Consider the following 27,229-nt stretch of genomic DNA (forward strand, 5'->3'; position numbering starts at 1 on the left):
TAGACTTGTAGCAGCAATTTTATTAATCTCGATTATTAAAATTAACTGAATGATTGATGACAATTTACCAAGTTAAGAGGTTTTAGGATACAGACAGCGGTGAGACAAGATAGAATAGGATTTCTTCATGTGAATCCCCCGCAGTGCATGCCATTACAGTAGTAAGCGTGATAAACTAATCACCAACTGCCGTACACTTCACAGCAGCGTTTCCGGTGCTCAGGCATGCTGCCTTCTCCTGGCCAGGTATACCTTCCAGGACATGGGCCCCAATCTCCCTTGGACTTTTGCGTTTTCCTGAGGAGTTCCAAAGCATTTATTGCTTTATGTTTTCAAGTAACTATTTGGTCAGAAAAAGGCCCAACATTTACTTAATAATAAAAATCTCTTTGCCAAAACATTATTTTTAGTTAAAATGAAGCACAAGGACATCAGGAGAGTTTTTTGTGTTATTCTAAGCCCATAAGAGACTCTAAATCCCCCAACACTGAGAATACAGTTTCTATGTCAGGGCTCGTGAGGGGCTGGGGAGGCCTTGTTGGGAAGGTGAGCCAAGAGAAGGCTGGAGGGAGCCAATGACCTAGCCAGGGGGGCCTGCCCACTGCCCAAAGTGGCAGGAGGTGCATCCACAGAACACACAGCTTCTGGGCACCCCGAGGCCTCCTGCCAGCCAGCACCCTAGTGACTGCAGAGAACCCAAATCCATTTCTTTGTTTCCATTTCTCTTAGGGTCTGTGGCTCTGCAGCAAATTGTATTACTGCCATTTATCTCTGGGGATATTTCATGTGCATCTGCAGTAAGGAATTCTGTTCCAAAATATCGTTTTGCAACATTGAGGGGCACTTAAAAAAAAAAGTGCCTTAAAAACTTCATTACACCAAAAGGAAGGAGAAAAGGAAGATGACCGTCTCAGAGTGGAGCCTGCTCACTGCTGGCTTATGATGAGGCCGGAGAAGGGGCCTGCCACGTTGCACCTTGGCACTGCCACTGTGGAGTGACAGGTCCCTTTGGGCAAGCTCCTGATGCATGCCCTCCGCTTGCCGCCCTGCTGGTGAAGTCACCTGACAGGCGAGGCCAGAGCCAAGTGCTGGATGCCTTTGGTCCAGGCCTCAGCTGTGCTTCTGCGTCCTTGCCTGCACAGCCCCCAAGGGTGAGGGCCCAGGGTTTCCCTGAGGCTGTGACCAGTGCCCCAGGTCTCTCTGATTCAGTGGGATAAGGGACAGCAGAGATGGGTCACGCCTCTGGGGGGAGAAGGCAACATCAGAAGTGACCGTGAGTCAGTTGTTGTACGGGTTGTGAAATAGTTTGGTCCACAGAGGCCATCAAAGATGGCTCGCAAATTCTGGTCCTGTGCACACGTGGCTGCATGTAGCCAGAAAAGGTACATCCAAAATCAGAGAAGTGGGCAGCAGTAATCGCCCCGTTTCACATTCCACCTGGTAGGCAGCATAGTGCCTCAACCTGCATTATTATTAGGTAGCTTACACATTCACTAGGGAAAAAATTCCTAGAGCAAATTAGGACAAAAAGATGTAGTGGCAAAATCATAGATAATTCATTTATATAATCCCTAGAGAAAAGCCATCAAAAAGCTTCAAGTCAAAGATGACAATGGATTTAAAACAAAAATGGAATTATAGTTTTTCTGAACTTCGGATAATCCTCAAATTTTTCAATATACCACCTAAAGTAAGGAAAAAAAAATATTAAGAAAAGGAAATAATTTTATTACTTAAACATTTAACAGATGCTAAAAAAAGGGACAATATTTTCCATTATAAAGGAATAGTGAGTGTTTTAAAAGTAGTAGTAAAAGCACTGACATTTCAGAGACATAGTTTGACTTTGTATCATGAACAATTAAATGCATCTGGTTACATGTATCAGATTACAATATATGATACAAACAATGACCTACATAATTCACCCTTATGTTGGCAAGGAAAATCCCTGACAGGTATCCAAGCTGCTGAGCAGCCACAGGGGGCAGAGTCGGGGAGAGGGGCGGAGCCAAGGGCGTGCATCTGGAGTAACTGGGGGCTCCAGAGTTTCTCTCCAGTCCCCGGGAAGAACTGCGGCCCCAGACCCAGGGTATGTGGAAAGGACGTGCAACCACGTGCCAGCGGACCGAGGGCTCTCGAGCAGAACTGGGCAGACGCAACACGGGCGCTCGCGATTCAACCCCGTACGCAGAGCAAAACGGGCGTGGCCAGTCTTTACAGAAATTACACCCACACCAGGAACACGCATTTTTTTGGGGTCATAGCCAGTTGGGAAGGGTAGCAACTAGGGGATGAAATAAAAATTAAAAATGATTTGACAAGATGGAGAGAGAAAAAAAGCAGTTTACAAAAGGATAAAAGAGTGCTAAACTGACTAAAAATCATGAAGCAAAGTGATCAGCTACCTGCTATTACAGCAGAACATGACAAGACCAAACTGAGTGAGTCAGCAAAACCCTGTCCATTTCAGATTAGCTTAATAGTCCTTTACAAACTGTGATTCATAACATACTAGACTGACATGTTTACTTTCACATGCTGTTCCATATACCCCAAAAAACGCAGAGTGAAAAAAATACTGATAAGTTGGCCAACGGACCTCCGGATCAAGCATGTGACTCCCAACATTCATGTTAAAAACCTGAGGCGCACAGTGCTGGTGTTAGCAGGTGGGGCCTGTTAGCAGGTGATCAGGTCGTGAGCCCTCAGAAATGGGACTGGTGCCCTGATGAAGAAGCCCCAGAGAGCTCCTCCCTCCTTCTGCTCTGTGAGGACACAGAGGTGGTACCATCTGCAACCCAGAAGGGGCTCTCACCAGAACCCGAGCACAATGACCCCTGATCTCCGACTCCTGCCTTCAGAACTGCGAGGAATAAATGTCTGCTGTTTGTAAGCCACCCAGTTTGTGTTGTTTTTCATTGTAGCAGCCCAAACAGACCAAGACAGCTTGCTAGGGACCCAGGACGTGGACCATGAGCAGGCTTCTCGGCACTTCCCCGTGAGTCTGTGGCACCAGATGCAGCTCACAGACAGGCAGGGGTCAGTGCCTATTCCTAGAAACTGCTGTGAGGAGGGACACACTGGCCTCAGAAGGGAAGAAGTGGACACAGAGAACAGCTTAAAATCAGCAGAAACGGGACAGCCAAGCCCAAACACACCTAAGGGACTGTCTGAAGTGTTAGGCAGCAGGGCGGGATTCCTCATGACGTCAGGAAGAACCTTTATGAGGTCAGAGTTTCTCACCCAACAGAGCTATGCCCAACAAATATGTTAACTTTACTTCACAGAAGCCACTATATAGGAATAAAATATACTTTGTTAAATAGAATCTTTCTCATTCATTTAATCATTGAGATTACAAATGCACCTCAGGAAATTTTATCTTAATATTTATAAAATGTGTGCACAGATAAATATTTGTAAAAGGGCAATCAGTATGATTCCTATTATTTTTTCACTCATTTTTCTATCTCTAGAATCAAAGCTGTCACTCATGACACTGACCACAGCTCAGTATCAGTTTTTTGTCTTGATTTTATTATCATGGAGTCTGAACAGTGTCCCACTGCCTTTTGTTTCAAAGTGAGACAACCCCTAACCAAAAGATACCCCCTTGACTGCATTTAAATTATACTAAATCTGAGATAATTCTCCAAAGCAGTTATTGCTTTTTCTGGCTTACAAACAGCTCAGTATTCCCAAATTTCCCTCACAGCAGTCTTCCTTTGGTGCAGACAGATCCTGGAGAGCTGAGGAAACACTTTCCAAATGGTCACAAATCTTGCTTTTTGTCATCAAGTCTGATGAACAGGCTGTGAGACAAGAAGTGTTTCATAAGCATATTCTACTGTGTACTTGTTTAATCTTTGAACCCACTGCAGTCATAGTGCCCTGAAGACACACTGAATTCACTTTTTAAAAGTGACATTAACCTTGAACAGTAAGCTTTGCAATATTTTATTTCAACAGAATCCCTCAAAGGCTGTCCTGCAATTCCCAGTCTAGAGGCGTGAGTAAGTACATGTCCATATTCAGCTATCAGATCACGGTGAGCAGCTCAAGCCGTGTGGCCAGCACACTGCTCCACTAAGCGGGGGCCAGAGGCTGGCACTCCCCATACCAAGGCAAGCAGTCTAGGCCCCAGCCCAAGCCCCCTGCTTAACATTTAACCTGATCCAGCAGTGAAATCTCAGAGGCTCAGAATGGGTGGGGCAAACGCCAGTGCAGACTGCGTATCCGTGACTCCCCACAGCCACCCTGTTCTGCAGGTTTGCAGGGTTTGGAACTTGTTTTGCCAGTATACACTGGGATTTGGCAACTCAAATTAGTATTAACATTTAAAGTCTAACCTGAAAACTGTTACATTGAGGTCAGAGAATAAATTAAAGATATACAAGTGTTTTTGAAACCTACTGGTGATGATGCTGGGCTATGCTGAATAAGCTGCAGGCTGTGAACAGAGCGAAAGCCCCGGCCTGGGGGGACCAGCTGGCAAGGGCAAAGCCACACCACTCCACGACCTCACCAAAGTAGTTGGCTGCGGTTACGTATTCAAACAAGCCTCCTGGGGGAGAACAAAGACCAAACAGTGCATTTACTGCAAAATGATGCCTAAGGACTTCAGAAGATAGGTGGGTACTTACTTGGAGAACAGATTCAACTCTGGAAAACTGCAGAGCCAAGTGGCCACTCCAAGGGCCAAATTCAGGGCCGCCATGCACTTTCCAGTTCTACCCAAGTGTTTTACCTACTGAGTTGATTTTTAGAAGCTCAACTGCTTTCTATCTTACCTCTGTTTAGTTCTTTTTATAGTATATCACTCCTTTTCTCACAATTTCAATCTCTTTTTATTTTTTTGGACATGCAAGTATTCACTGTGTAACTGTTTCTATTAAGTCTAAGATCTGGAATCTCAAGTTTTATTTTGCTCTTACTTGTGGTGCCTATTTCCTCCCAAGTTCTACAACTTTCGAGTGTGGCTCTTATTCTGTGGCACGTGGTCTGAGGCCTGAAGTGAAGATTGGTCCCTCTGGGGTCTGGGCTTGTGCTGGCTGGGTATGTGGGGGCAGCACCCCCTACCTTGTGGGTCCTAATTCAGGGCTTGAGGTCTTTCAGACCATCCACGTGGTGCACAATTGGGCTATGAACCAGTGTGAGGGCAGCTGGTTACAGGCCTTCAAAAGATGTGTTCTGGACTCAATCACTAGCTTATTTAGGCTCTGCCTACCGAAGTTACCTCTTTTCTTGATATCACACTGACACATTTAAAAGTATTTTTAAGAAATTACACTCATCATTTTAAACTATTTTTAGGGGGGGGTCAGTCAAGGTTTCTACTCTATTTTTGTAGAAATGAAGTATTGGACAACCCTTGTAAACCACAAATTCTTTCTCATAGTCTTTCCAAACACATATATAACCAGAGTTTACTTTCTGCCTAATAAACATTCAGTTAGCCAGAATTATTCCTTTTATTATTCTAATAAAGCAATTATCATAGCAATTGCTATTAATAATAATGACTCACACTGAAAACTTGCAGCTAATAATACTGTATTTCAGTTTTTAGATCTGGCAAAACTGAAATAGCAAGGCATCAAGCAATCCAAGTTCAGAATAAATTCTCCATTTTTAGTACATACCCCGTGGTATTTTATATCCAGTCTCCCCTGGTTTCCTGAGATTCCTTAGGATATGATCTGAATGGATGTTTATCAGAGTACCTATTAACCATAAGACAAAACCTAAAGAAAATACATAAGAGTATTATGGTTGATAAATTACAAAATTTACAAAACCAAGCCTTGATGAATAATGCTATAATCCTTCATATTGTCACAATTTGTATAACATAATTAGCCATATTTGATAGTAAAAATCATTACAGTAAATATCATCTTTCATTTGGAAAGATAATTAGTAAGTACTGCTTTTAGGTATGCTAAATAGGGCTTTGTTTATCAAGTAATACTAATAAATTACCTAATCCTTTGAGAATACTTGGACCTGATAGCCACATCTACATTTTTAGGGTAACTAGTATGATTAGAAAAAAATAAGACTTTTGCATAAGGCTCGTAAGAAATGCTATTACCATCAGTGAGTCAGCCCACAAGATTTACCTACCCTCACAAAAAGGATGAGGCATCTGTGAAGCAAGACTACCCTCTCCACTTGGCGGATGGGAGGGGAAATCCCAGCACATGCTCTCATCATTAGGGGCATGCAGACCCTTTGGGAGATGCTGGCTCCTTAAAGTTCCCCTTCGGTCCTTTTCTTTGTTTACCACTTCATTTGGACAGCTTCCCACATACCCATGGCTCCCCCACCCCAGTGTCCCACTCACTCACCCATCAGCATTCCTGGGTCTGCTCACCAGCCTCAGAGCCCAAGAAAATCTCCCAATGGTGGGCTGCATGGCCCTTCCTATTTATCCCATAGCATCCTGAATGCTTTCTTTCCTATTCTAAGTCTTCACTTAAAGGAGACTTAATCACAGCATGTCAATTCATCCAACAAGAAAAGGCCAAATGCCAAGAGTTTTATAAAAGGAATGCCTTGGTTTGATAAACAGTGAATTTGATTGTCTTATTAGAAAAATGTGAAAGGCGGATGGTGCTTAATGGTGGCATTCAATTCAGTATCAAAGAAACGAGCCCGTGGAGTAACAGCATCGTTAACTATTCATATTATCTCAGTGGCATTAACATTTTTCACTGTGCGAACAAGGACACATAAAGCATTCGGGCTTCAAGATTTCTTCCTTCTGACCTCACCACTGTGGACAGCTTTCTTTCTAAACAGTTTAGACCAACTTCTGTAATGTTTTATAAGTCATCTATTGGATCCATAAATTTATAGTTGACTCACTACCTTACTTGCATTTCATTATGTCACCTCTAGGTGATTTGGCTCCCAATTTGAGGTTCCAGAATCACATTTTCAAAATTCAGTGTTTCTCTTTTTTAAGAGACAAGCTCCCTTTATTGCCTAGAATGGAAAGAAAAATAGTACTTGTGCTTAACTAAACTAGACATTGGATTCCAATTTAGGGATCTTAAAATCTTTGTTATCGAATCTCAGGTTAACCATTTTTATTGCTCTGGAAAACTTTTGTTAGGGTATTACTATTACTTGCTGAGCTCTTCATGGTAACTAATGCCAGTATAACTAAGTAGTCATGTCATATCCTTTTCTCTCCTTAACAAAAACTATAAACTCTATGAATTAAATCTATATTTTAAAGTAACTTAGTATGTTTCCCACTTCACATTTTTTCCATATTTGATTCCTTCTGTTCTACTGTAGAGAAGTCAAGAGGTTTGTATACACTGTATTGGTGTCTTCAACTTCAGACCACCTTCAAGGCTACATGCAGTATGGTCTATCTGCAGAAATGACTCCTAAGTTCACATACCAAAACAATTCCTTATTTTGTCATTGTTCATCAAAAATATCCAAGCAACTCCTCATAAAATGATTCCTATGAGAATCTCAAATAAATGTTTCATGCCAAATCCCTTGCTTAAAAAAAACAAACCCTTCCTCTTGTCCCTTGCTGCCCTGAGATTACATACTTTTGAGAGTACAAATTTTTAACACTTGGAAATACCTTTGATTGCTAGTGTTTTATTTTTGTTTTGCTCAGAACTTGTAAGGTTAGGTTACTTTAAAACACTAAAAAACTTCACAAAACCAAATGTTTATTCATGTATTACCATAAAAGCTGAAAAATGACCCAGTTTGATGACTTCTCATGTTTCAGAAGACATGCAGGATGTTAAACGGCTCTCAGACTCCATGGCCATTTAGTGCTCAAATCTCCCCAGCCCCCACCTTCTGCTCACTCTGCGCAGCCTGTTGCTATTTTGAGGCTTGCCTTAAGAACAGGTATGTGCACTTCCAGGGCCTGAGTGGATGGGGTCGCTGGGTGGCTGCACCACCTCCCACTGCCGGGACTGACTCTCCCTCTGGTGCTGCGCCCCTGCCGTTAGGCCACCGACCATCACAGACTCTTCTCTCAGGAAGTATGGGCTTTCTAATGGCAATGACTGGAACCTGAACATCAAAGCTTTGATTGCAACCATAGAGCGCACCACCAAGGACACTCACCTGCTAGGAATCGGGGGTCAGTGACCCAATCATCAGCATACACTGCACACTGGCTCAAGTATCTGCTTTGCAAGTAGCCATTATAGGTACAGAACGTGAATGCCACTATACATGTCCTCACTGGTGTTGGCTTTCCTCCTCGGATCAGAAATGGGAAAATTAAGGACCTTAATATAAAAAGAAACAAACAAAAAACAAGTTAAAGGATATCATTTCTACAATTCTCTTTTGAATGTCTTGACATTTTAATCTTGCATCCTTAGACAAACGTCTCTCAGTAATTAACACTCATACTGATTTACTCTGCTAAAATCAGAATTTCTAGATAATTAACCATGTTCCAATAATGTACATTACAGTGCACAAATTCAGGATTCTAATTATACAGAATGTGAAACACACACACTGAGGCAGAGAACACAGAAGGCTTCAAGAAGCTCTCAAAAATCCCGTATTTGATTCCTTCTGTTCCACTGTAGAGAAGTTAAGAGGTTTGTATACACTGTATTGGTGTCTTCAACTCCAGACCACCTTCAAGGCTACATGCAGTATGGTCTATCTGCAAAAATGACTCTTAAGTTCACATACCAAATCGATTACTTATTTTGTCATTGTTCATCAAAAATATCCAAGTAACTTGTTTTAGTCTGAGCAACGCAGTCCACCACCATCATGATGGTCCTCACTCGCTGAGCCAATCACCTGCAAGGCCTCCCACTATCTGTACAGCAGACACTGGCACATCTTTCCAGAGGATGTGATCAAGACTCAGAGCGGTTACGTCATCTGCTCAAGGTCAGAGGGCTAGGGAGCGGCCAAGTTTACTTGAAGTGTAACTGGTTAATTCAAAGGTCATATTCTCCTGTTCTAACAAGCTCCCTTAGGTGCACACTCCGAGAAGTTGAAAGTTAGAGAATGCAAGGACAAGAAATTAGAAACTTAAGAAAAGAGGATGGGAGAGGATCAGAAGATGGCGGCGTGAGTAGAGCAGCGGAAATCTCCTCGCAAAACCACATATTATCTATGAAAATATAACAAAGACAACTCTTCCTAGAATAAAGACCAGACGACACAGGACAATATCCAGACCACATTCGCACCTGAGAGAACCCAGCGCCTCGCGAAGGGGGTAAGATACAAGCCCCGGCCCGGCGGGAGCCGAGCGCCCCTCCCCCCAGCTCCCGGCGGGAGAAGAGTAGGCAGAGCGGGGGGGGGGGGCAGACGGAGCCCAGGACTGCCGAACACCCAGCCCCCGCCATCCGGACCACAGTGCAGTCACAGTACGTGCCCAGGGGGCCCTGGATGCTAGGGAAACAGGGCAGCAAGAACAGTGAGCGGGCACTGGAGGCCGGGCGCCGGAGGACATAAGAAAAGCGAGCGACCAATTTTTTATTTATGTATTTATTTTTTTATTTTCCTTTTTGCTGTTTTGTTTTGGCGAGCGCTTTTTGGAAGTCTTAAAGGGATAGGGAACCCAATACTACGGAAGCAGGGCAGCAAGAACAGTGAGCGGGCACTGGAGGCCGGGCGCCGGAGGACACCAGAAAAGCGAGTGACCATTTTTTTTTTTTTTTGCTGTTTTGTTTTGGCCAGCGCTTTTTGGAAGTCTTAAAGGGATAGGGACCCCAAATACTAGGGAAACAGGGCAGCAAGACCGGTGAGCAGATGCCTGAAGCTGGCGCTGGAGAATAAAGAAAAACGAGCAGCCACCTTTTTTAATTTTTTTTTTAATTAAAAAAATTTTTTTTTAATTAAAAAATTCTTTTTAATTTTTTTTGTGTGGTCGTTGTTTTGTTCTGGCGGGTGCTTTTTGGAAGTCTTAAAGGGGCAGGGCGGGACACTTAATCCAGAGGTAGGGAATCCAGGGATCTCTGGGCACCCTAACCCCTGGGCTGCAGGGAGCAGGGAGGCCCCTTACGGAGATAAATAGCCTCCCGGCGGCTCCCACTCCAACGCGACTCCACCACTTTGGAGCAGCTGCCCGAGCCAGGCCACGCCCACAGCAACAGCGGAGATAAACTCCATAGCAGCCAGGCAGGAAGCAGAAACCCTGTCTGCGTGCAGCTGCCCAGCACAAGCCACTAGAGGTTGCTGTTCTCCCAGGAGAGGAGGGCCACAAACCAACAAGAAGGGAAGTTCTTCCAGCCGTCACTCATCCCAGCTCTGCAAACTATTCCTATCACCATGAAAAGGCAAAGCTACAGGCCGACAAAGATCACAGAGACAACACCAGAGAAGGAGACAGACCTAACCAGTCTTCCTGAGAAATAATTCAAAATAAGAATCATAAACATGCTGACAGAGATGCAGAGAAATACGCAAGAGATATGGGATGAAGTCAGGAGGGAGATCACAGATGCAAGAAAGGAGATTACAGAAATGAAACAAACTCTGGAAGGGTTTATAAGCAGAATGGACAGGATGCAAGAGGCCATTGATAGAATTGAAACTAGAGAGAACAGGAACGCATAGAAGCTGACATAGAGATAAAAGGATCTCCAGGAATGAAACAATATTAAGATAACTGTGTGACCAATACAAAAGGAACAATATCCGTACTATAGGGGTTCCAGAAGAAGAGAGAGGAAAAGAGATGGAAAGTATCTTAGAAGAAATAATTGCTGAAAACTTCCCCAAACTGGGGGAGGAAATTATTGAACAGACCACAGAAATACACAGAACCCCCAACAGAAAGGATCCAAAGAGGACAACACCAAGACACATAATAATTAAAATGGCAAAGATCAAGGACAAGGAAAGAGTTTTAAAGGCAGCTAGAGAGAAAAAGGTCACCTATAAAGGAAAACCCATCAGGCTAACATCAGACTTCTCAACAGAAACCCTACAGGCCAGAAGAGAATGGCATGATATATTTAATGCAATGAAACAGAAGGGCCTTGAACCAAGGATACTGTATCCAGCACGACTATCATTCAAATATGATGGTGGGATTAAACAATTCCCAGACAAACAAAAGCTGAGGGAATTTGCTTCCCACAAACCACCTCTACAGGACATCTTACAGGGACTGCTCTAGATGGGAGCACTCCTAGAAAGAGCACAGAACAAAACACCCAACATATGAAGAATCGAGGAGGAGGAATAAGAAGGGAGAGAAGAAAAGAATCTCCAGACAGTGTATATAACAGCTCAATAAGCGAGCAAAGTTAGGCAGTAAGATACTAAAGAGGCTAACATTGAACCTTTGGTAACCACGAATTTAAAGCCTGCAATGGCAATAAGTACATATCTTTCAACAGTCACCCTAAATGTAAATGGACTGAATGCACCAATAAAAAGACACAGAGTAATAGAATGGATAAAAAAGTAAGACCCATCTATATGCTGCATACAAGAAACTCACCTCAAACCCAAAGACATGTACAGACTAAAAGTCAAGGGATGGAAAAACATATTTCAGGCAAACAACAGCGAGAAGAAAGCAGGGGTTGCAGTACTAATATCAGACAAAATAGACTTCAAAACAAAGAAAGTAACAAGAGATAAAGAAGGACACTACATAATGATAAAGGTCTCAGTCAAACAAGAGGATATAACCATTCTAAATATATATGCACCCAACACAGGAGCACCAGCATATGTGAAACAAATACTAACAGAACTAAAGGGGGATATAGACTGCAATGCATTCATTCTAGGAGACTTCAACACACCACTCACCCCAAAGGATAGATCCACTGGGCAGAAAATAAGTAAGGACACGGAAGCACTGAACAACACAGTAGAGCAGATGGACCTAATAGACATCTGTAGAACTCTACATCCAAAAGCAACAGGATATACATTCTTCTCAAGTGCACATGGAACATTCTCCAGAATAGACCACATAGTAGGCCACAAAAAGAGCCTCAGTAAATTCCAAAAGATTAAAATCCTACCAACCAACTTTTCAGACCACAAAGGCATAAAACTAGAAATAAACTGTACCAAGAAAGCAAAAAGGCTCACAAACACATGGAGGCTCAACAACACGCTCCTAAATAATCAATGGATCAATCACCAAATCAAAATGGAGATCCAGCAAAATATGGAAACAAATGACAACAACAACACTAAGCCCCAACTTCTGTGGGACACAGCAAAAGCAGTCTTAAGAGGAAAGTATATAGCGATGCAGGCACACTTGAAGAAGGAAGAACAATCCCAAATGAATGGTCTAATGTCACAATTATCAAAATTGGAAAAAGAAGAACACATGAGGCCTAAGGTCAGCAGAAGGAGGGACATAATAAAGATCAGAGAAGAAATAAATAAAATTGAGAAGAATAAAACAATAGCAAAAATCAATGAAACCAAGAGCTGGTTCTTCGAGAAAATAAACAAAATAGATAAGCCTCTAGCCAGACTTATTAAGAAGAAAAGAGAGTCAACACAAATCAACAGTATCAGAAACGAGAAAGGAAAAATCACGACGGACCCCACAGAAATACAAAGAATTATTAGAGAATACTATGAAAACCTATATGCTAACAAGCTGGGAAACCAAGGAGAAATGGACAACTTCCTAGAAAAATACAACCTTCCAAGACTGACCCAGAAAGAAACAGAAAATCTAAACAGACCAATTACCAGCAACGAAATTGAAGCAGTAATCAAAAACTACCAAAGAACAAAACCCCCGGGCCAGATGGATTTACCTCGGAATTTTATCAGACATACAGGGAAGATACCCATTCTCCTTAGAGTTTTACAAAAAACAGAGGAGGAGGGGATACTCCCAAACTCATTCTATGAAGCTAACATCACCCTAATACCAAAACCAGGCAAAGACCCCACCAAAAAAGAAAACTACAGACCAATATCCCTGATAAACGTAGATGCAAAAATACTCAACAAAATATTAGCAAACCGAATTCAAAAATACATCAAAAGGATCATACACCATGACCAAGTGGGATTCATCCCAGGGATGCAAGGATGGTACAACATTTGAAAGTCCATCAACATCATCCACCACATCAACAAAAAAAGAAAGACAAAAACCACATGATCATCTCCATAGATGCTCAAAAAGCATTTAACAAAGTTCAACATCCATTCATGATAAAAACTCTCAGCAAAATGGGAATAGAGGGCAAGTACCTCAACATAATAAAGGCCATCTATGATAAACCCACAGGCAACATTATATTGAACAGCGAGAAGCTGAAAGCATTTCCTCTGAGATCGGGAACTAGAGAGGGATGCCCACTCTCTCCACTGTTATTTAACATAGTACTGGAGGTCCTAGCCACGGCAATCAGACAAAACAAAGAAATACAAGGAATCCAGATTGGTAAAGAAGAAGTTAAACTGTCACTATTTGCAGATGACATGATACTGTACATAAAAAACCCTAAAGACTCCACCCCAAAACTACTAGCACTGATATTGGAATACAGCAAAGTTGCAGGATACAAAATCAACACACAGAAATCTGTGGCTTTCCTATATACTAACAATGAACCAACAGAAAGAGAAATCAGGAAAACAACTCCATTCACAATTGCATCAAAAAAAATAAAATACCTAGGAATAAACCTAACCAAAGAAGTGAAAGACTTACACTCTGAAAACTACAAGTCACTCTTAAGAGAAATTAAAGGGGACACTAACAGATGGAAACTCATCCCATGCTCGTGGCTAGGAAGAATTCATATCGTCAAAATGGCCATCCTGCCCAAAGCAATATACAGATTTGATGCAATCCCTATGAAACTACCAGCAACATTCTTCAATGAACTGGAACAAATAATTCAAAAATTCATATGGAAACACCAAAGACCCCAAATAGCCAAAGCAATCCTGAGAAAGAAGAATAAAGCAGAGGGGAACTCACTCCCCAACTTCAAGTTCTACTGTAAAGCCACAGTAATCAAGACAATTTGGTACTGGCACAAGAGCAGAGCCACAGACCAATGGAACAGACTAGAGTATCCAGACATTAACCCAGACATATATGGTCAATTAATATTTGATAAAGGAGCCATGGACATACAATGGCGAAATGACAGTCTCTTCAACAGATGGTGCTGGCAAAACTGGACAGCTACATGTAGGAGAATGAAACTGGACCATTGTCTAACCCCATATACAAAAGTAAACTCAAAATGGATCAAAGACCTGAATGTAAGTCATGAAACCATTAAACTCTTGGAAGAAAACATAGGCAAAAACCTCTTAAACATAAACATGAGTGACCTCTTCTTGAACATATCTCCCCAGGCAAGGAAAACAACAGCAAAAATGAATAAGTGGGACTATATTAAGCTGAAGAGCTTCTGTACAGCAAAAGACACCATCAATAGAACAAAAAGGATCCCTACAGTATGGGAGAATATACTTGAAAATGACACATCCGATAAAGGCTTGACGTCCAGAATATATAAAGAGCTCACACGCCTCAACAAACAAAAAACAAATAACCCACTTAAAAAACGGGCAGAGGAACTGAACAGACAGTTCTCCAAAAAAGAAATACAGATGGCCAAAAGACACATGAAAAGGTGCTCCACATCGGTAATTATCAGAGAAATGCAAATTAAAACTACAATGAGGTATCACCTCACACCAGTAAGGATGGCTGCCATCCAAAAGACAACAACAAATGTTGGCGAGGCTGTGGAGAAAGGGGAACCCTCCTACACTGCTGGTGGGAATGTAAGTTAGTTCAACCATTGTGGAAAGCAGTATGGAGGTACATCAAAATGCTCAAAACAGACTTACCATTTGACCCAGGAATTGCACTCCTAGGAATTTACCCTAAGAATGCAGCAATCAAGTATGAGAAAGATCAGTGCACCCCTATGTTTATCGCAGCACTATTTACAATAGCCAAGAATTGGAAGCAACCTAAATGTCCATCGATAGATGAATGGATAAAGAAGATGTGGTACATATACACAATGGAATACTACTCAGTCATAAGAAAACGGCAAATCCAACCATTTGCAGCAACATGGATGGAGCTGGAGGGTATTATGCTCAGTGAAACAAGCCAAGCGGAGAAAGAGAAATACCAAATGATTTCACTCATCTGTGGAGTATAAGAACAAAGGAAAAACTGAAGGAACAAAACAGCAGCAGAATCACAGAACTCAAGAATGGACTAACAGGTACCAAAGGGAAAGGGACTGGGGAGGATGGGTGGGTAGGGAGGGATAAGGAGGGGGGAGAAGTAGGGGGGATTAAGATTAACATGCATGGGGGGTAGGAGAAAAGGGAGGGCTGTACAACACAGAGAAGGCAAGTAGTGATTCTACAACATTTTGCTCTGCTGATGGACAGTGACTGTAAAGGGGTTTATAGGGGAGACCTGGTATAGGGGAGAGCCTAGTAAACATAATATTCGTCATGTAAGTCTAGATTAGTGATACCAAAAAAAAAAAAAGGCAGTTTCTGTGTGGTAACCTCCAATGAGTTCTACACAAGGGTATAAAGGGCATATAAAAGTATAGGCAAAGGGTCTGTTTGTGTTTATACAGAGGATCAAAGCCTAATTGGGCTACCCCAAAAATGAACTAAGATACGATATGAAAAAGAACTTCCAACATCAGCACTCTCTGGAAGACTCATGCCAGAAGATGATCATCAAAAAACCCCAACAAAGATTCACGCACTGCTACAGCTGTAGATGCACTCATCCCACCAGATCCTGGACTTGCCATGGGAATGAAGAAGGAGATATCTAAGCTGGCCTGTGCATACAGTAAAACAACAAATTTGACTGGATCTATACTGTTGGAACTCAATCAAGAATTAGGAGAAGTGCAAATTTTAGCGCTCCAAAATCTTACAACTACAGGCTATTTACTGTTAAAAGAACATAAGGGATGTGAACATTCCCCAGGAATGGGTTGTTTTAATTTGTCTGATTTCTCGCAGACTGTTCAAGTTCAGTTGGACAATATCCACCATATCATAGATAAGTTTTCACAAATGCCTAAGGTGCCCACCTGGTTTTCTTGGTTTCACTGGAGATGGCTGGTAATTACAGGTATGCTTTGGTTATGTAACTATACTCCTGTTATGTTAATGTGTGTGTGCAATTTAAGTAGTAGCTTAAAACCTATACATGCTGAAGTTACTCTACAAGAAGATATGTCAAAGAAATAATCAATCTTCCCATGTTTTCTTCCACCTGCTACTTCTATAGCTTTTTTTCTTCCTTCCTAATTACAACCCTTAAATAGAATTCGTGCCTCATATCAAATTTACCGAGTATCATAATTCTTCCAAGTGGTAAAGATACCTCAAGACAAATGCTGGGCATAGAAGCTACAGGGCATAAATATGAAGCTAAAATGTGGGCAAAAAAAGAAATAAAAAGCTAACCATTTCAAACAATAAGGCTTCTCTCTCACTTACCAACTTTACATTTCTCTGTATGGCCCCGGAAGATGACTGGTTAGCCAGAGACGGGTAAGATTCCTCAAGGGAGGAACAACCTAAGACAGGCACAGTCGCAGGGGGGTCATCAGGTGATAAATTGGGGATCAACAGTGGTGAGGCTTAGAACCTCACCCCCCCTGTTCTGAGAGAAATCCTCTGCATACGTGGATGTTTCATTGCCCTTGTCTAGCTTGGATTAACACATAGTCTACAGGCACACACCTGATCATCTACATTTGCTCTCTTACAACACTAAACTATGTTTTCTACCTTTATCTTGTATCTACCTACCACTTCAGCATTTTATTCAAAATAATAATAATAAAGAAAGAAATGTGGTATCCACATATAAATCAAGTATAAAAATCAAATGAGTATTCATATTTGAACTGACTGTTTATAGTTCATAATGCATGAGCAAAACCGAAAGTTTCTGTGATGACTGCCCTTGTACTGTTCACTATGTAACTTATTCACTATGTAAGAATTTGTTCTCCATGTAAGAACTTGTTTGTTATGTATGCCTCAGAAGATTGGAGACTGACGAAAATTAGGCTTGGGGTGGATTAATGATTGTGCATTGAGCATTGACTCCCCTATACAGAATTTTATTGTTGTTAACCATTTGATCAATAAATATGAGAGATGCCCTCACAAACAAACAAACAAACAAACAAACAAAGTACACACTTCCAATGGTAAAATAAATAAGTAACCGGGATGTAATGTATAGCATAAGGAATATAGTCAAAATATTGTAACAACTTGGTATGGTGATAGCTGGTACCTAGAATTATCATGTATATAAATGTTGAATCACTATGTTGTACACCTGAAACTAATGTAATGTAATACTGTGTGTCAACTACCCTTCAATAACTAATAATTATCTACAAAAAAAAAAAAAAAAAAGAAAAGAGGATGCACAATTTTACTGTTTGAATATTCTCTTACAGTTAGCGTGTAATACATTTCAAGCAAGGGCATCACTATATACCCTACAGATCTTAAGAGGATAGTCAAACTATGACCAACGACTTATTCCCATAAATTTAAACTGGATGGCACAGACAAAATCCTTAAAACATACGGGTGACTAAAACTGACCCAGACAGATAACAACAACTTGAATAGCCCTATCAATGCAGAAGTTGTACTTAGACTTATGAAATTCTAGGAAAGGTATGAGCCCCCGGCAAGTTCACTGTGGATTCAGTGTGGCCAAAGAAAATGACAGTAGAACATTCTTGGGGTGAAAAGTTATACCCAACTTTATTTCCACAGTGGCAGGTCCATCATAAAATCTCATTCACTCAGAGCGAGTCTGAATGCAGCAAGCCGGTCCCGTACTCTGGGCTTCTCTGCCTGCAGTCATCCCACACAGCCGTCCTCTGGGCCTCTATCCTCGGTGCTGCCACCACTCCAGCCTCTGCTCTGCTCTCCTGCAGCCTTGCAGCCCTGCCACCATGTTGCCCAGAGCACTGGGCGGAGCTCTTTACATAGAGTCAATAGAGACATATTGCCCACACATGTGTAGTGAGCTGGCCAACAAGGGCCACGTGAGAATCCTGGCCACAAGAACTTTCATTTTATCCACAAAAGGCAAAACTAAGAGTCAAGGGAGGGGATAAACGGCACAAGGGATATTTAAGAGGATGTACAACTGTTCTGTATTGACAGTTGTGATGACACAACCACACATAATCACCAAAACTGTAGACTATAGTGAGTGAATTTTACTGAATGTACATTATACCTTAAAACAGGAAAAATGTGGAATTTGTTTCCATTCTGGCCTTCCACATCTCTGTGAAAACCTCTATGTGTAAACACAATTCATCCTTAACAGTAACAGCATGATCACAGTAAGCCATCGTCAACGGTCCCATCTTGTTCAGGCCGGGTCCCCAAGGGTGACTTTGTACTGGTTTAAGGCAAAGCGCTTGCTGGATACTAAGCATCCATTTGGCGCTCATGTCATCAGTGAGGTAGTTATTCACCTGTAAGGTACAGTGTTGACAAGAACCTTGGAAAGAATAGGGATTCTCAGCTATTTTCTTCTTTATTGTGGGAACATGAATCATGCTTGGGTAGACAGTTGTTGGGACAGGGGTCTGGTATTTGGGATACAAGCTCGCTGCCAATGACTGTGCTGCAAGAACAGGATTTGGGGCTGTTGACTTGAACAAAATCCATGCTAAATTAAACAAAGGATAATAGGAATGCAGAATCAAAAGGATAATTCAAGGAAACTTGAAATACACAGAACAGATACTAAAAGAAAATGGTCAAAGGGAGACTTTTGGACTAGATGCTACAAATTCCTAAATTACAGATGAAAAGTTAAAGAAGCAATGCCGAGGAAATATTTTGCAAGTATGGTAGACACTTCCCCCCTGAATACGAGAGTCATGGACAGCAAACTTGTGGTGGACTTCTCCCAACTCAGTTTTACGTCCAGGGCTGAATTCTGAACACCCAGTAAACACTGGCTGGTGCCTTGTAAAGGTGAAACTAAAACCTTCCCTTGTTGCTGTCGTCTGGCTCATCTGTCTCACCCTTTGCCTTCTCTGTCCCTAATGTTCTATGCCTGTGACTGCAACATGAGTCTAGATCAGATGTCAGCCAAGATGGCCCCTGAGCAGAATTTAGTCCCCATCTACTTTTGTAGTCTGGGCTAAGGATGGTTTTTACATATTTAAATGGTGAGGGGTGAGGGGAGGATTAAAAGAATATTTCATGACACATGAAAATTATGTGAAATTCTGACTTTGGTGTCCATGAACAAGGCAGTACTGGAGCACAGGCATGGTCACTTGTCACATATTGCCGGTGGCTGCCCCCCACCTACAGCCGCAGAGCAGGTGAGGCAGTCTGTATGTAGTGATCTCGCCTGCTTGCACTGCTGCTCGGCGTGCTGCAAATCACACGGGTGTTCAGAGTGCTGTGCACGCCGTGGTACCACATGTCACTTAATTTTGTTATCAGTGCATACTCATCATGTCAGAACAAGGCCGGTAGACTCTTCCCACTCCAAAGGTAAAGCAGAGTGGGGGCTGTTTTGTTACCACTTCGGATGGCAAAGCATCTTTGGTGTGCAGTGACTCTGTACCTGTGCCCCAGATTACAACCGAGGTTGGCACTACCAGACCCAGCAGCCACCACAATAAATATCCCCAACTCACTGGGAAGCAACAGTTAGAAAAACTGGAGCAGAATCTCACCTCACAATTTCTTTACACAACAAGTGAAAATGAGACAACCTCAGCAAGTAACCCAGTGGCTCACGGCATCAGGAGGGCCATGTCTCAGCGGTAAGTTAGGGGATTGGCCAAATGAGATCGCAGCAACTTGTTTATTCATGCAGTATCGATTTGTTTCACATGATTAGCCTTCCAGTGAGAACAGCTGCTTGAGTCAGGACCCTAGGAACCAGGTGACTAGGAGTTAAAAAACAGTTAAAAAACAAAGCAAACGTCCAGCAAGCAGTCTTCCTGGACTCTGTGTGAACTCACAGGTGCAGATGGTACTGCTCAGGGGTGGTGTTCCTGAGGAGCTGATTCCAAGGTTGAAGTCCCTGAAGAACCAGGCTCTTTAAAGAGTCTGTACGGATGACAAGCAGGAGTACTTCCAAGGAAGGTAAGGAAACAGTTCACCCCAAGTGGAATCTACCAAGATATCTGTCTTGCCAATGGGTTTCAGCCCCAGGCAAGTTCTCTGTGGATTCAATGTGACCAAAGAAATGACAGCAAAACATTCTTGGGGTGAAAGGGTTATACCCAACTTTGTTTCCAGGTGGCAGGTCAGTCACTAGAATCCCATTCACTCAGAGCGAGTCTGCATGCAGCAAGCTGGTCTCTGCCTCTGGGCCCCTCTGTCCACACAGCTGTCCTTCAGGCCTTTCTGCCTGCACAGTCATCCCACACAGCTGTCCTCTGGGCCTCTGTCCTTGGTGCTGCCACCACTCCAGCCTCTGCTTTGCTCTCCTGCAGCCTTGCAGCCCTGCCACAGTGTCATGCCCAGAGCACTGGGCGGAACTCTTTTTACAGAGTCAACAACCATGTATTGCCCACAGGTGTGCAGTGAGCTATCAACCAGAGCCAGGTGAGAATCCTGGCCAGAGGAACTCTCATTTTATCCACCGTGTCCTAATTGTCTGTGTGGGATGGCTGTACAGAAAGGCCCGGAGGACGTCTGTACGGGACAGCTGTGCGGGACGACTGTGTGGACAGAGGGGCCCAGAGGATGGCTGTGCAGACAGGGGGCCCAGAGGTACCAGCTTGCTGCATGCGGACTTGCTCTGAGTGAGCGGGATTTTAGTGACTGACCTGCCACCTGGAAATAAAGTTGGGTATAACCCTTTCACCCCAAGAATATTTTGCTGTCAGTTTCTTTGGTCACACTGAATCCACAGCAAACTTGCCCGGGGCTGAAACCCATTGGCAAGACAAGAGCCAAGACTGAGTTTTTTCTCAATGAGAAAAACTGCCCTAAACCACTATTGTTAAAATTTAAAGGGCTTTGGAAGTAAGCTTTTGCTGCACACTTGGTAGTGTCTCTTAGTGAATTCAACCTAAAATTATAAAGCAAAATTTCACTTATGTGCAAAACTTTCTCTGTTACTTCGACAACTGACATCTTCTGAATCACGAGTCATGTCAAACTGCTTTATATACTTCCTGTGTTAAAATTTTTCAGCAAAGATGTCTACTCTCACATGAGTTCATATAGATATAATTTCTAAGCTCACACTACAGTCAGTCCCACCAGGGCTTTTTGAACCTTAATTTCCAGATTTCAAAATCCATTTAATTGTGTCATTGAGGAGTTGCCACCTAGTCTTCAACTATTGAGCTACAATATAATGATGTGCTAGAAAGCAGATACCAAGAGAAGACTCTAATAAGATTCCATAAATGCCATTCAGGCAATGTATATGCTAAACTGAAATCATAAACTTGTGGACTGATACCAATATTCAGCAGTACCTATATGCGTGAAAAGATGTCTTTGAAGACAAAATCCCACTGCAGGCTCAGCACTAAGAGGCGATCACTCACAACAAGGATGACAATATTGCTATAGGGAATATGACCTTTGAGCCCAGCTCAGTGCAGCCCACCTGTGCTGTGCTGTGCTGTGAACCATGGCTGTGCTCACAGTTACACAGGGAGTGAGACTTACACTGACTTGTGCTGTGTATGCCATTGGGGAGCCTGGGAAGTATTCCTAACCGACCTGGACAGATTTCCCTTTGGTCTCGTGGGAGCGTCAGAAAGGTGGCAAGGACTGGGAACAGGTACTTATGCAGGCTGATGCAGGTCTGCTGCTGCTCTTTGATCTCTGCTCTCGAAGTGGACAGCAGTGACCCTGCTGGTCACAGGCCTGGTCATAAAGCCACTGAGATTAGAAGAACAAGTTGGCTTGGGCAATGCTGTTTACATTTTAGGATGTCCAGAGGGGAGATTAGATGGTCATCCCCAACCCTCGCCTTCTGCAGAGGCTGAGCCCCCATGTGCACCAAGCCCTTGGGAGTGGACACCAGCCCAGGGGCCAGCAAGCTGGACACCTTGCAGAGGGGAATGCTGCTCCCTCCTTCTGGGTCATTCCCAGCAGCTTTACTAGTTTTCCTTACAAATCCTTGCAGCCCTTGTCAGAAAGGTTTCTCTTTGCCTCGGGGCAGTTAGGAACCAGAATGGGCCCGTTGGGGAGGTTTGGCCAGGGCTCTTAGCTGGAACCTTCATCTACACCTAGGAGAACCAGGGCAGCAAAAGCCCCAGGATGGAGGACTCCAGGCGGTCTGCCATGGCAAAGGCTCCCATGGGGCCAGGGGGCCAGGCTCAGCCGGCAGGAAGGCGGCTACCTCTGGGGGCCTACACAGCACCCAGCAGGACCCAGTCCCCTGGGTCCAGGCCGCCTCAGTCTCCAAGGCCTGGGTATTCAGGAACCTTTTCCCACGGGCTGTCTCCTCACACGCATAACACCCTTGCACAGAGAAACTGCGGGGATGAATGTTCCTCTTTGAGAAAAGGTATTAAGTCAGAGGTTAAAAATCTCTCAAGTGGAAATCATCTCTAATAGGAACTAGGAAGTGCCTGGACTTAAAAATACTTTCTTTAGGTAATGTATTATGAATCCATTTCCTGCTCTGATAATGAGCTGAAGGATATACAACAGTCACGTGCAAGGGAGCTACAAGGAGCTTGTGTCCCTCGGCACGAGCGCCACTTCTCCCCATCATGTCTAGGGGCGGCCTTCCCAAAGGTCGCACCCATTATGACAGATTTAGGGTTCAGAGGAATCCTACCGACTGTGTCAGATTAAGTCCGGGGAGAGGAAATCCCAGGGCAAAATACCTCTAAAAATCGAACCAGTCAAAGGGAGAAATAAAGTTTAAAACCCGTTTATTGCTTATAAACTTGTAGTCCCGGGCCATCTGTCTTTCCTGCTCCAGCATAAGGAAAAACTGGCCCTCCCCTCACCTCTAAGGTACAGATCAGCCCTCCCAGCCCAGGTAATTACCCATTAATATGGAGATAAACTTCTCTCCACCCCTGAGGAATGATGCAAATGCACTAAAGCCATACTTCTCTCCACCTCTGAATGCCTATTGATATGCAGATATACTAAAGCAGGCGAGATATTCCGGAAATATTACAATTTTACCCGCACCATCGTGCCCACCTGCTAGAGGTGATCTGCTCTAAGGGGAGACATGGGGGAAGCAACCCTTTCAGAGGGCAACCCCTTGGAGTGACCAGCCTTTTAACATTTAAAGTCAGATTTCAAGTTCTGGAATCCCAGGTACAAGTTCCACGCCTGCTTAATCCACATGGCAAAGCACAAGAACTGTCTCCCAAAATGTTTTCCCAACAAACTGAATGGTAACACCGCAGTTTTCTTGCAATCAGAAATAGCCCTTTCATTCAGCAAAATAAAAGCAATTAGACATCATCTCTTGGAACAACAATGAAACATCTGACGTGGTGATTTAGCAGTAATTTAGGTAACAGCAGATTTGGTAATTTTTAAATGTCTAAAATTGAGAGCAGTTGTCAGTTTTAATGACTTCACTACTTCTTTCTCAACAATGTTATCACTGAGATCTGCAGCACTTCCCTTTTCTTGTCTTTCCTTATGCAAAGGCTCTTTTACAATTAAGTCTAAAGTGCAGACACCAGTAAAGCCATGAACTCAGATAAGCACTTGCCTGGCTTCCACTTTTACTTTCCGTCATTCTATACTTTTCCATCAACGTTGTTCTTTTTTCAAATTATCTGAACTTGCAACTCAAGGGCTAAAGATTCAGTGTGTCCTTCCCGCTCTAGTTCCCTGCTGTTTTAATATTACACACGCTATGACTTACTTACAAATGAGGCTGGGGCCAGGCTCCACATCACAGGACACTAGAACCCAGCAGGAGAACAGTGAATGCGGAAAAGTGGGGTAGGAGCCCTTGCCTTGAGGCACTGCTATCAGCAGACAGTACCAAGATCCTGCAAGGTCTCAGGCGTGGCTGAGCACAGCCCCTTGGGCGGACTTTAGGAAGAGGTTGTCTCTGGGCGTTGGCAAGTCCACCCCCGAGAGGCCATTCAGGAAGTCCCTCTCTGGTCTCCAGGTGAAGGTGGGCATGGCCCCAGTGACAGACAGGGCTGTGCCCTCAAGTTGGGCTTTGTAACTATTGTTCCATGAGTGAAAGGGTCCTGAAACAGTCCAGACTCACTCACTCACTGTTGAACTAGATGGGAAAATCCATGAGGAAAGGCCACCTGGATTCAGGTTAATACTGTAAAAAACCTGCTTGGCAGAACAGACAACAGCAGGATATGAGGTCAGACAGCAGCTTAGGGAGTTGTACCAGGGACTTGGACAACAGCAGAGCAGCTCTGAGCTGACAGTGACAACAGGAAACCACTGACAATTTGTAGCGCACACACACCTCAAGTTAGCAGGTAGGACATCAGACGTTGCTCCACGCATAGCAACCAAAGGCAAATGGCAGGGTGGGAAGAATGCCACTGGAGCCCTCCAGAACTGGGAGCCCTGACATCAGCAGGAGGATGCCTCAGTGCAGACAGGATGCAGCAGAAACTGTAACTGTGAAGGGCCATGGATTGTCTGTCGTGGGTTAACAATGTTCCTGCAACTGTCCTCTGTTGTCCACTGGGGAACTGGTGAGGGCCTTGGCATGTTCTTTCCCAAAGTGTTTCCTCTTCCCCTTCCAGGCAGGCCTTCCTTTCCCTCCCTGGATCTTCTGTCAAAAAGATCCAGTAGATTCTTCACAATTCATCTTGTGTTCCTTGACTCCTTAAGGGAGTATCTTATTTCTATATTCCCAATACTGAGCACAGTGCCAGTAAATGAATTAATTCTCAGTAAATGTGTGAATACATAAAAACCCACAGGTTTCTTCTCTGCTTTGAGCAAACACTCCTCACTGACCATGGGCAGCCCCTCCATCTAGCTTTGGTCTTCACCTATCTCTCAAGAGGCTGAAACTCCCCTAGGACAGGGTCCTACCTCATTCTTGCTCAATCCCAAAGGCTAGCATTAGCCTCTGCAGACATCTGCTGAGTTCTTTAAATTGCTACCTCCTCTGCCTTGTATCTCCCAAGCAGGTGCCAGGGTTTGTTTCTCCTGCCACCAGCTGCATTCAGGCTTCCTTTCAAGCAGACTCCTTTCCTGCTCAGTGCTATTGTGATCTGCAGTGCCTGGTACAAATGAGAGGCCGCATAAACGTCTGCTGGTCCAGCCAGGCATTTATAGCAAGTGCTATAGTCTGTGCTTCTGGTGTCCAAGTGCTCACCGACTTAGGTCAAGTGACCATTTAATAAATTAGTTGTTTGGTGAGACTGGAAAATGTTTTTTTTCTACGTGGAAAATGTAAATGTCCCCAAAGCACACAGAGCACAATAACAAGCACAACTTGAAAAACAAAATTGCTCAGCAGTTTAAAAAACAGCACCTGCAAATCCTCTGGAGGAGTTTTTAAAGCCACTGGCCTTAGAACGTGGGGTTTTAAGTTCCAGCTTCTCTTCCAACAGCGTTGGGGAAAACACCAGAATTCTGTGTCTCTGTGGCATCATCTGTATGAAATGACCTATTCAAGTTCTATCACTCTAGGAGGGACTTTGGCCCTGTGGGAGGCTGCCTTCAGCCTTCCACTACAGTGAGCCTGGACACAATTTAACATGTTACTTAAATTAAAAAGCTTTGACTCAGGCTTCACAAAAAGCTCTGTAAAGTGCTCCCTTTACCCATTTCCAATGCCACACATTTTGAAGTTTTTTACTGGCCCTGGAAGTTAGCAGCAGTGTGCATGAATGACACACCCATTATGTATATGGATATAGTCATTTAATAGACAATGCTATTACTGTTTATTGGGCACTCAGACTTGCCAGCACTGTGCATTTTATGGAGATGGCTTTATTTAACATGTACACCAACTTCCCAGGCTGGTCCCATCACTGTGTGCATTTCAGGGGTGGGAAACCTGCTGCAGAGCAGCTTACTAACTTATCTCAGGTCCCTAGTGATGGGACTGGGCTGACACCGGACAGTCTGAGTACAGCGCCTGCTTTTAGCCATTGGAGAAACAGACAGGTTCTGGAGTATTTTATGGAAAGGTATACACAGACATGAGAGTTCTATTTATACTCAAATTACACTCGTGCTCAGTCATGTTACAGAAACCAGCAGTCTTGACAAATTTGCTTGCTGGAATAATCTTGGAGTGTCAGGAACGCAAGACTCAAAAAAACCTTTGTTGAATGTTGATTCTGCCCATTTAAAGTGTCTGCATAAAGGAAGATGGGGACAGAGTGCACCAGGGACTCCTGCCCTGAAAACCATAGTGGAGAGAGCCTTGCAGAAACATGTATGTTTATTTCTTCGTACTTCTCTATGAAGGGGGTTTTATAAGGTGGGACCCAGAGTCAAGGAGGTCAAATAACTGCCCACGACCACAAAATAAGCGAGCCCACCTCTCTCAAGTTGCACTGAACATACCTTTTAACTATACCGAAGGACCGAACCCAGTTTGGGGGCGCCGAGAGGGGGCGCGGGGAAATGGGACCCGGCCTACGTGTGCAGGCGGGCGCAGGAAGGGGGCACCGGCCTCGGGCGTAGGGAGACGTAATCCCGCCTGCGGAAATGGGCGGGTGCAGGGAGACGGCACCCGGCCTGCGGGTAGGGCAGCCAGCCGTTACCGTTGCGTGTAGTGGACGAGGAACATAGCCAGCAGGATGCGGTTGGGCCAGCTGTGGAGGCGCTCGGTCTCCGCGCAGCAGCACACGACGAGCGGCACGACCAGCGAGGGTAGCTCCTGCACAGCCCAGGCGACCCGCGCCGGCAGCTGGAACGCGGAGCTCGGCGGCACGTAGCGCCCGTAGGGCGGGCGAGCCAGCCTGAGCACCAGGAAGGACAGGACGCCCAGGACGCACTCCAGGTAGGCGAGTCTGTCTAGCAGCAGCCGCTCTGGCAGCTTCATCGCGGGGGCCGGCGGGCGCGCTCCATGGCCCAGCGGCGGCCGTGGGCGACATATAAGGCGCCGCTGAGGGGGCGGGAGGCACGGTTACCGGATGCGGACGCGGGCCGAGGACTCGCGGGGCAGGCGGCGTATCCTGGGCGATCGGCAGGCGCAGGCGCACGGTGTCGGCCGGGTGGACGAGTCGCGGGTGCGTGCGGGACAGCTCCGCCCCCTGCTGTGCGCACGCGCGCC

The 27,229-nt window shown here is 44.1% G+C and overlaps 1 protein-coding gene across 4 annotated transcripts; it reads right to left on the reverse strand.

Moving 5' to 3' along the window:
- SRD5A1 (steroid 5 alpha-reductase 1) lies at positions 1–27,135 on the reverse strand. Of its 4 annotated transcripts, none has more exons than XR_005027041.2 (6): positions 26,718–27,135; positions 8,116–8,282; positions 5,646–5,747; positions 4,417–4,567; positions 3,717–3,815; positions 1–1,685 (listed from the first exon to the last, which is right to left on the reverse strand). XR_005027041.2 is itself a non-coding variant. In XM_036896737.2 (5 exons), the coding sequence occupies exons 1-5, from the start codon at positions 26,996–26,998 to the stop codon at positions 1,619–1,621; spliced, it is 768 nt and encodes a 255-aa protein (XP_036752632.2). In that variant the 5' UTR covers positions 26,999–27,135; the 3' UTR covers positions 1–1,618. The 4 variants fall into 4 exon arrangements, 2 of the variants coding, with proteins under 2 accessions (XP_036752632.2, XP_036752633.2); XR_005027040.2 differs by having other exon boundaries at positions 3,686–3,815; XM_036896737.2 differs by lacking the exon at positions 3,717–3,815.
- Positions 27,136–27,229: the final 94 nt, after the last annotated feature.

The sequence above is a fragment of the Manis pentadactyla genome, chromosome 2, assembly GCF_030020395.1.
Source record: "Manis pentadactyla isolate mManPen7 chromosome 2, mManPen7.hap1, whole genome shotgun sequence".
Lineage (NCBI taxonomy): Eukaryota > Metazoa > Chordata > Mammalia > Pholidota > Manidae > Manis > Manis pentadactyla.

Excerpts from the sequence above, each read along its gene's own strand:
- SRD5A1 (XM_036896737.2), bottom strand. The coding sequence starts at position 26,998 with ATGAAGCTGCCAGAGCGGCTGCTGCTAGACAGACTCGCCTACCTGGAG. Across the intron at positions 8,283-26,717 it reads CTCGTCCACTACACGCAACG|GTCCTTAATTTTCCCATTTC; the intron begins GTAACGGCTGGC and ends TTTTATATTAAG. Across the intron at positions 4,568-5,645 it reads TGGATATAAAATACCACGGG|GAGGCTTGTTTGAATACGTA; the intron begins GTATGTACTAAA and ends GTTCTCCCCCAG.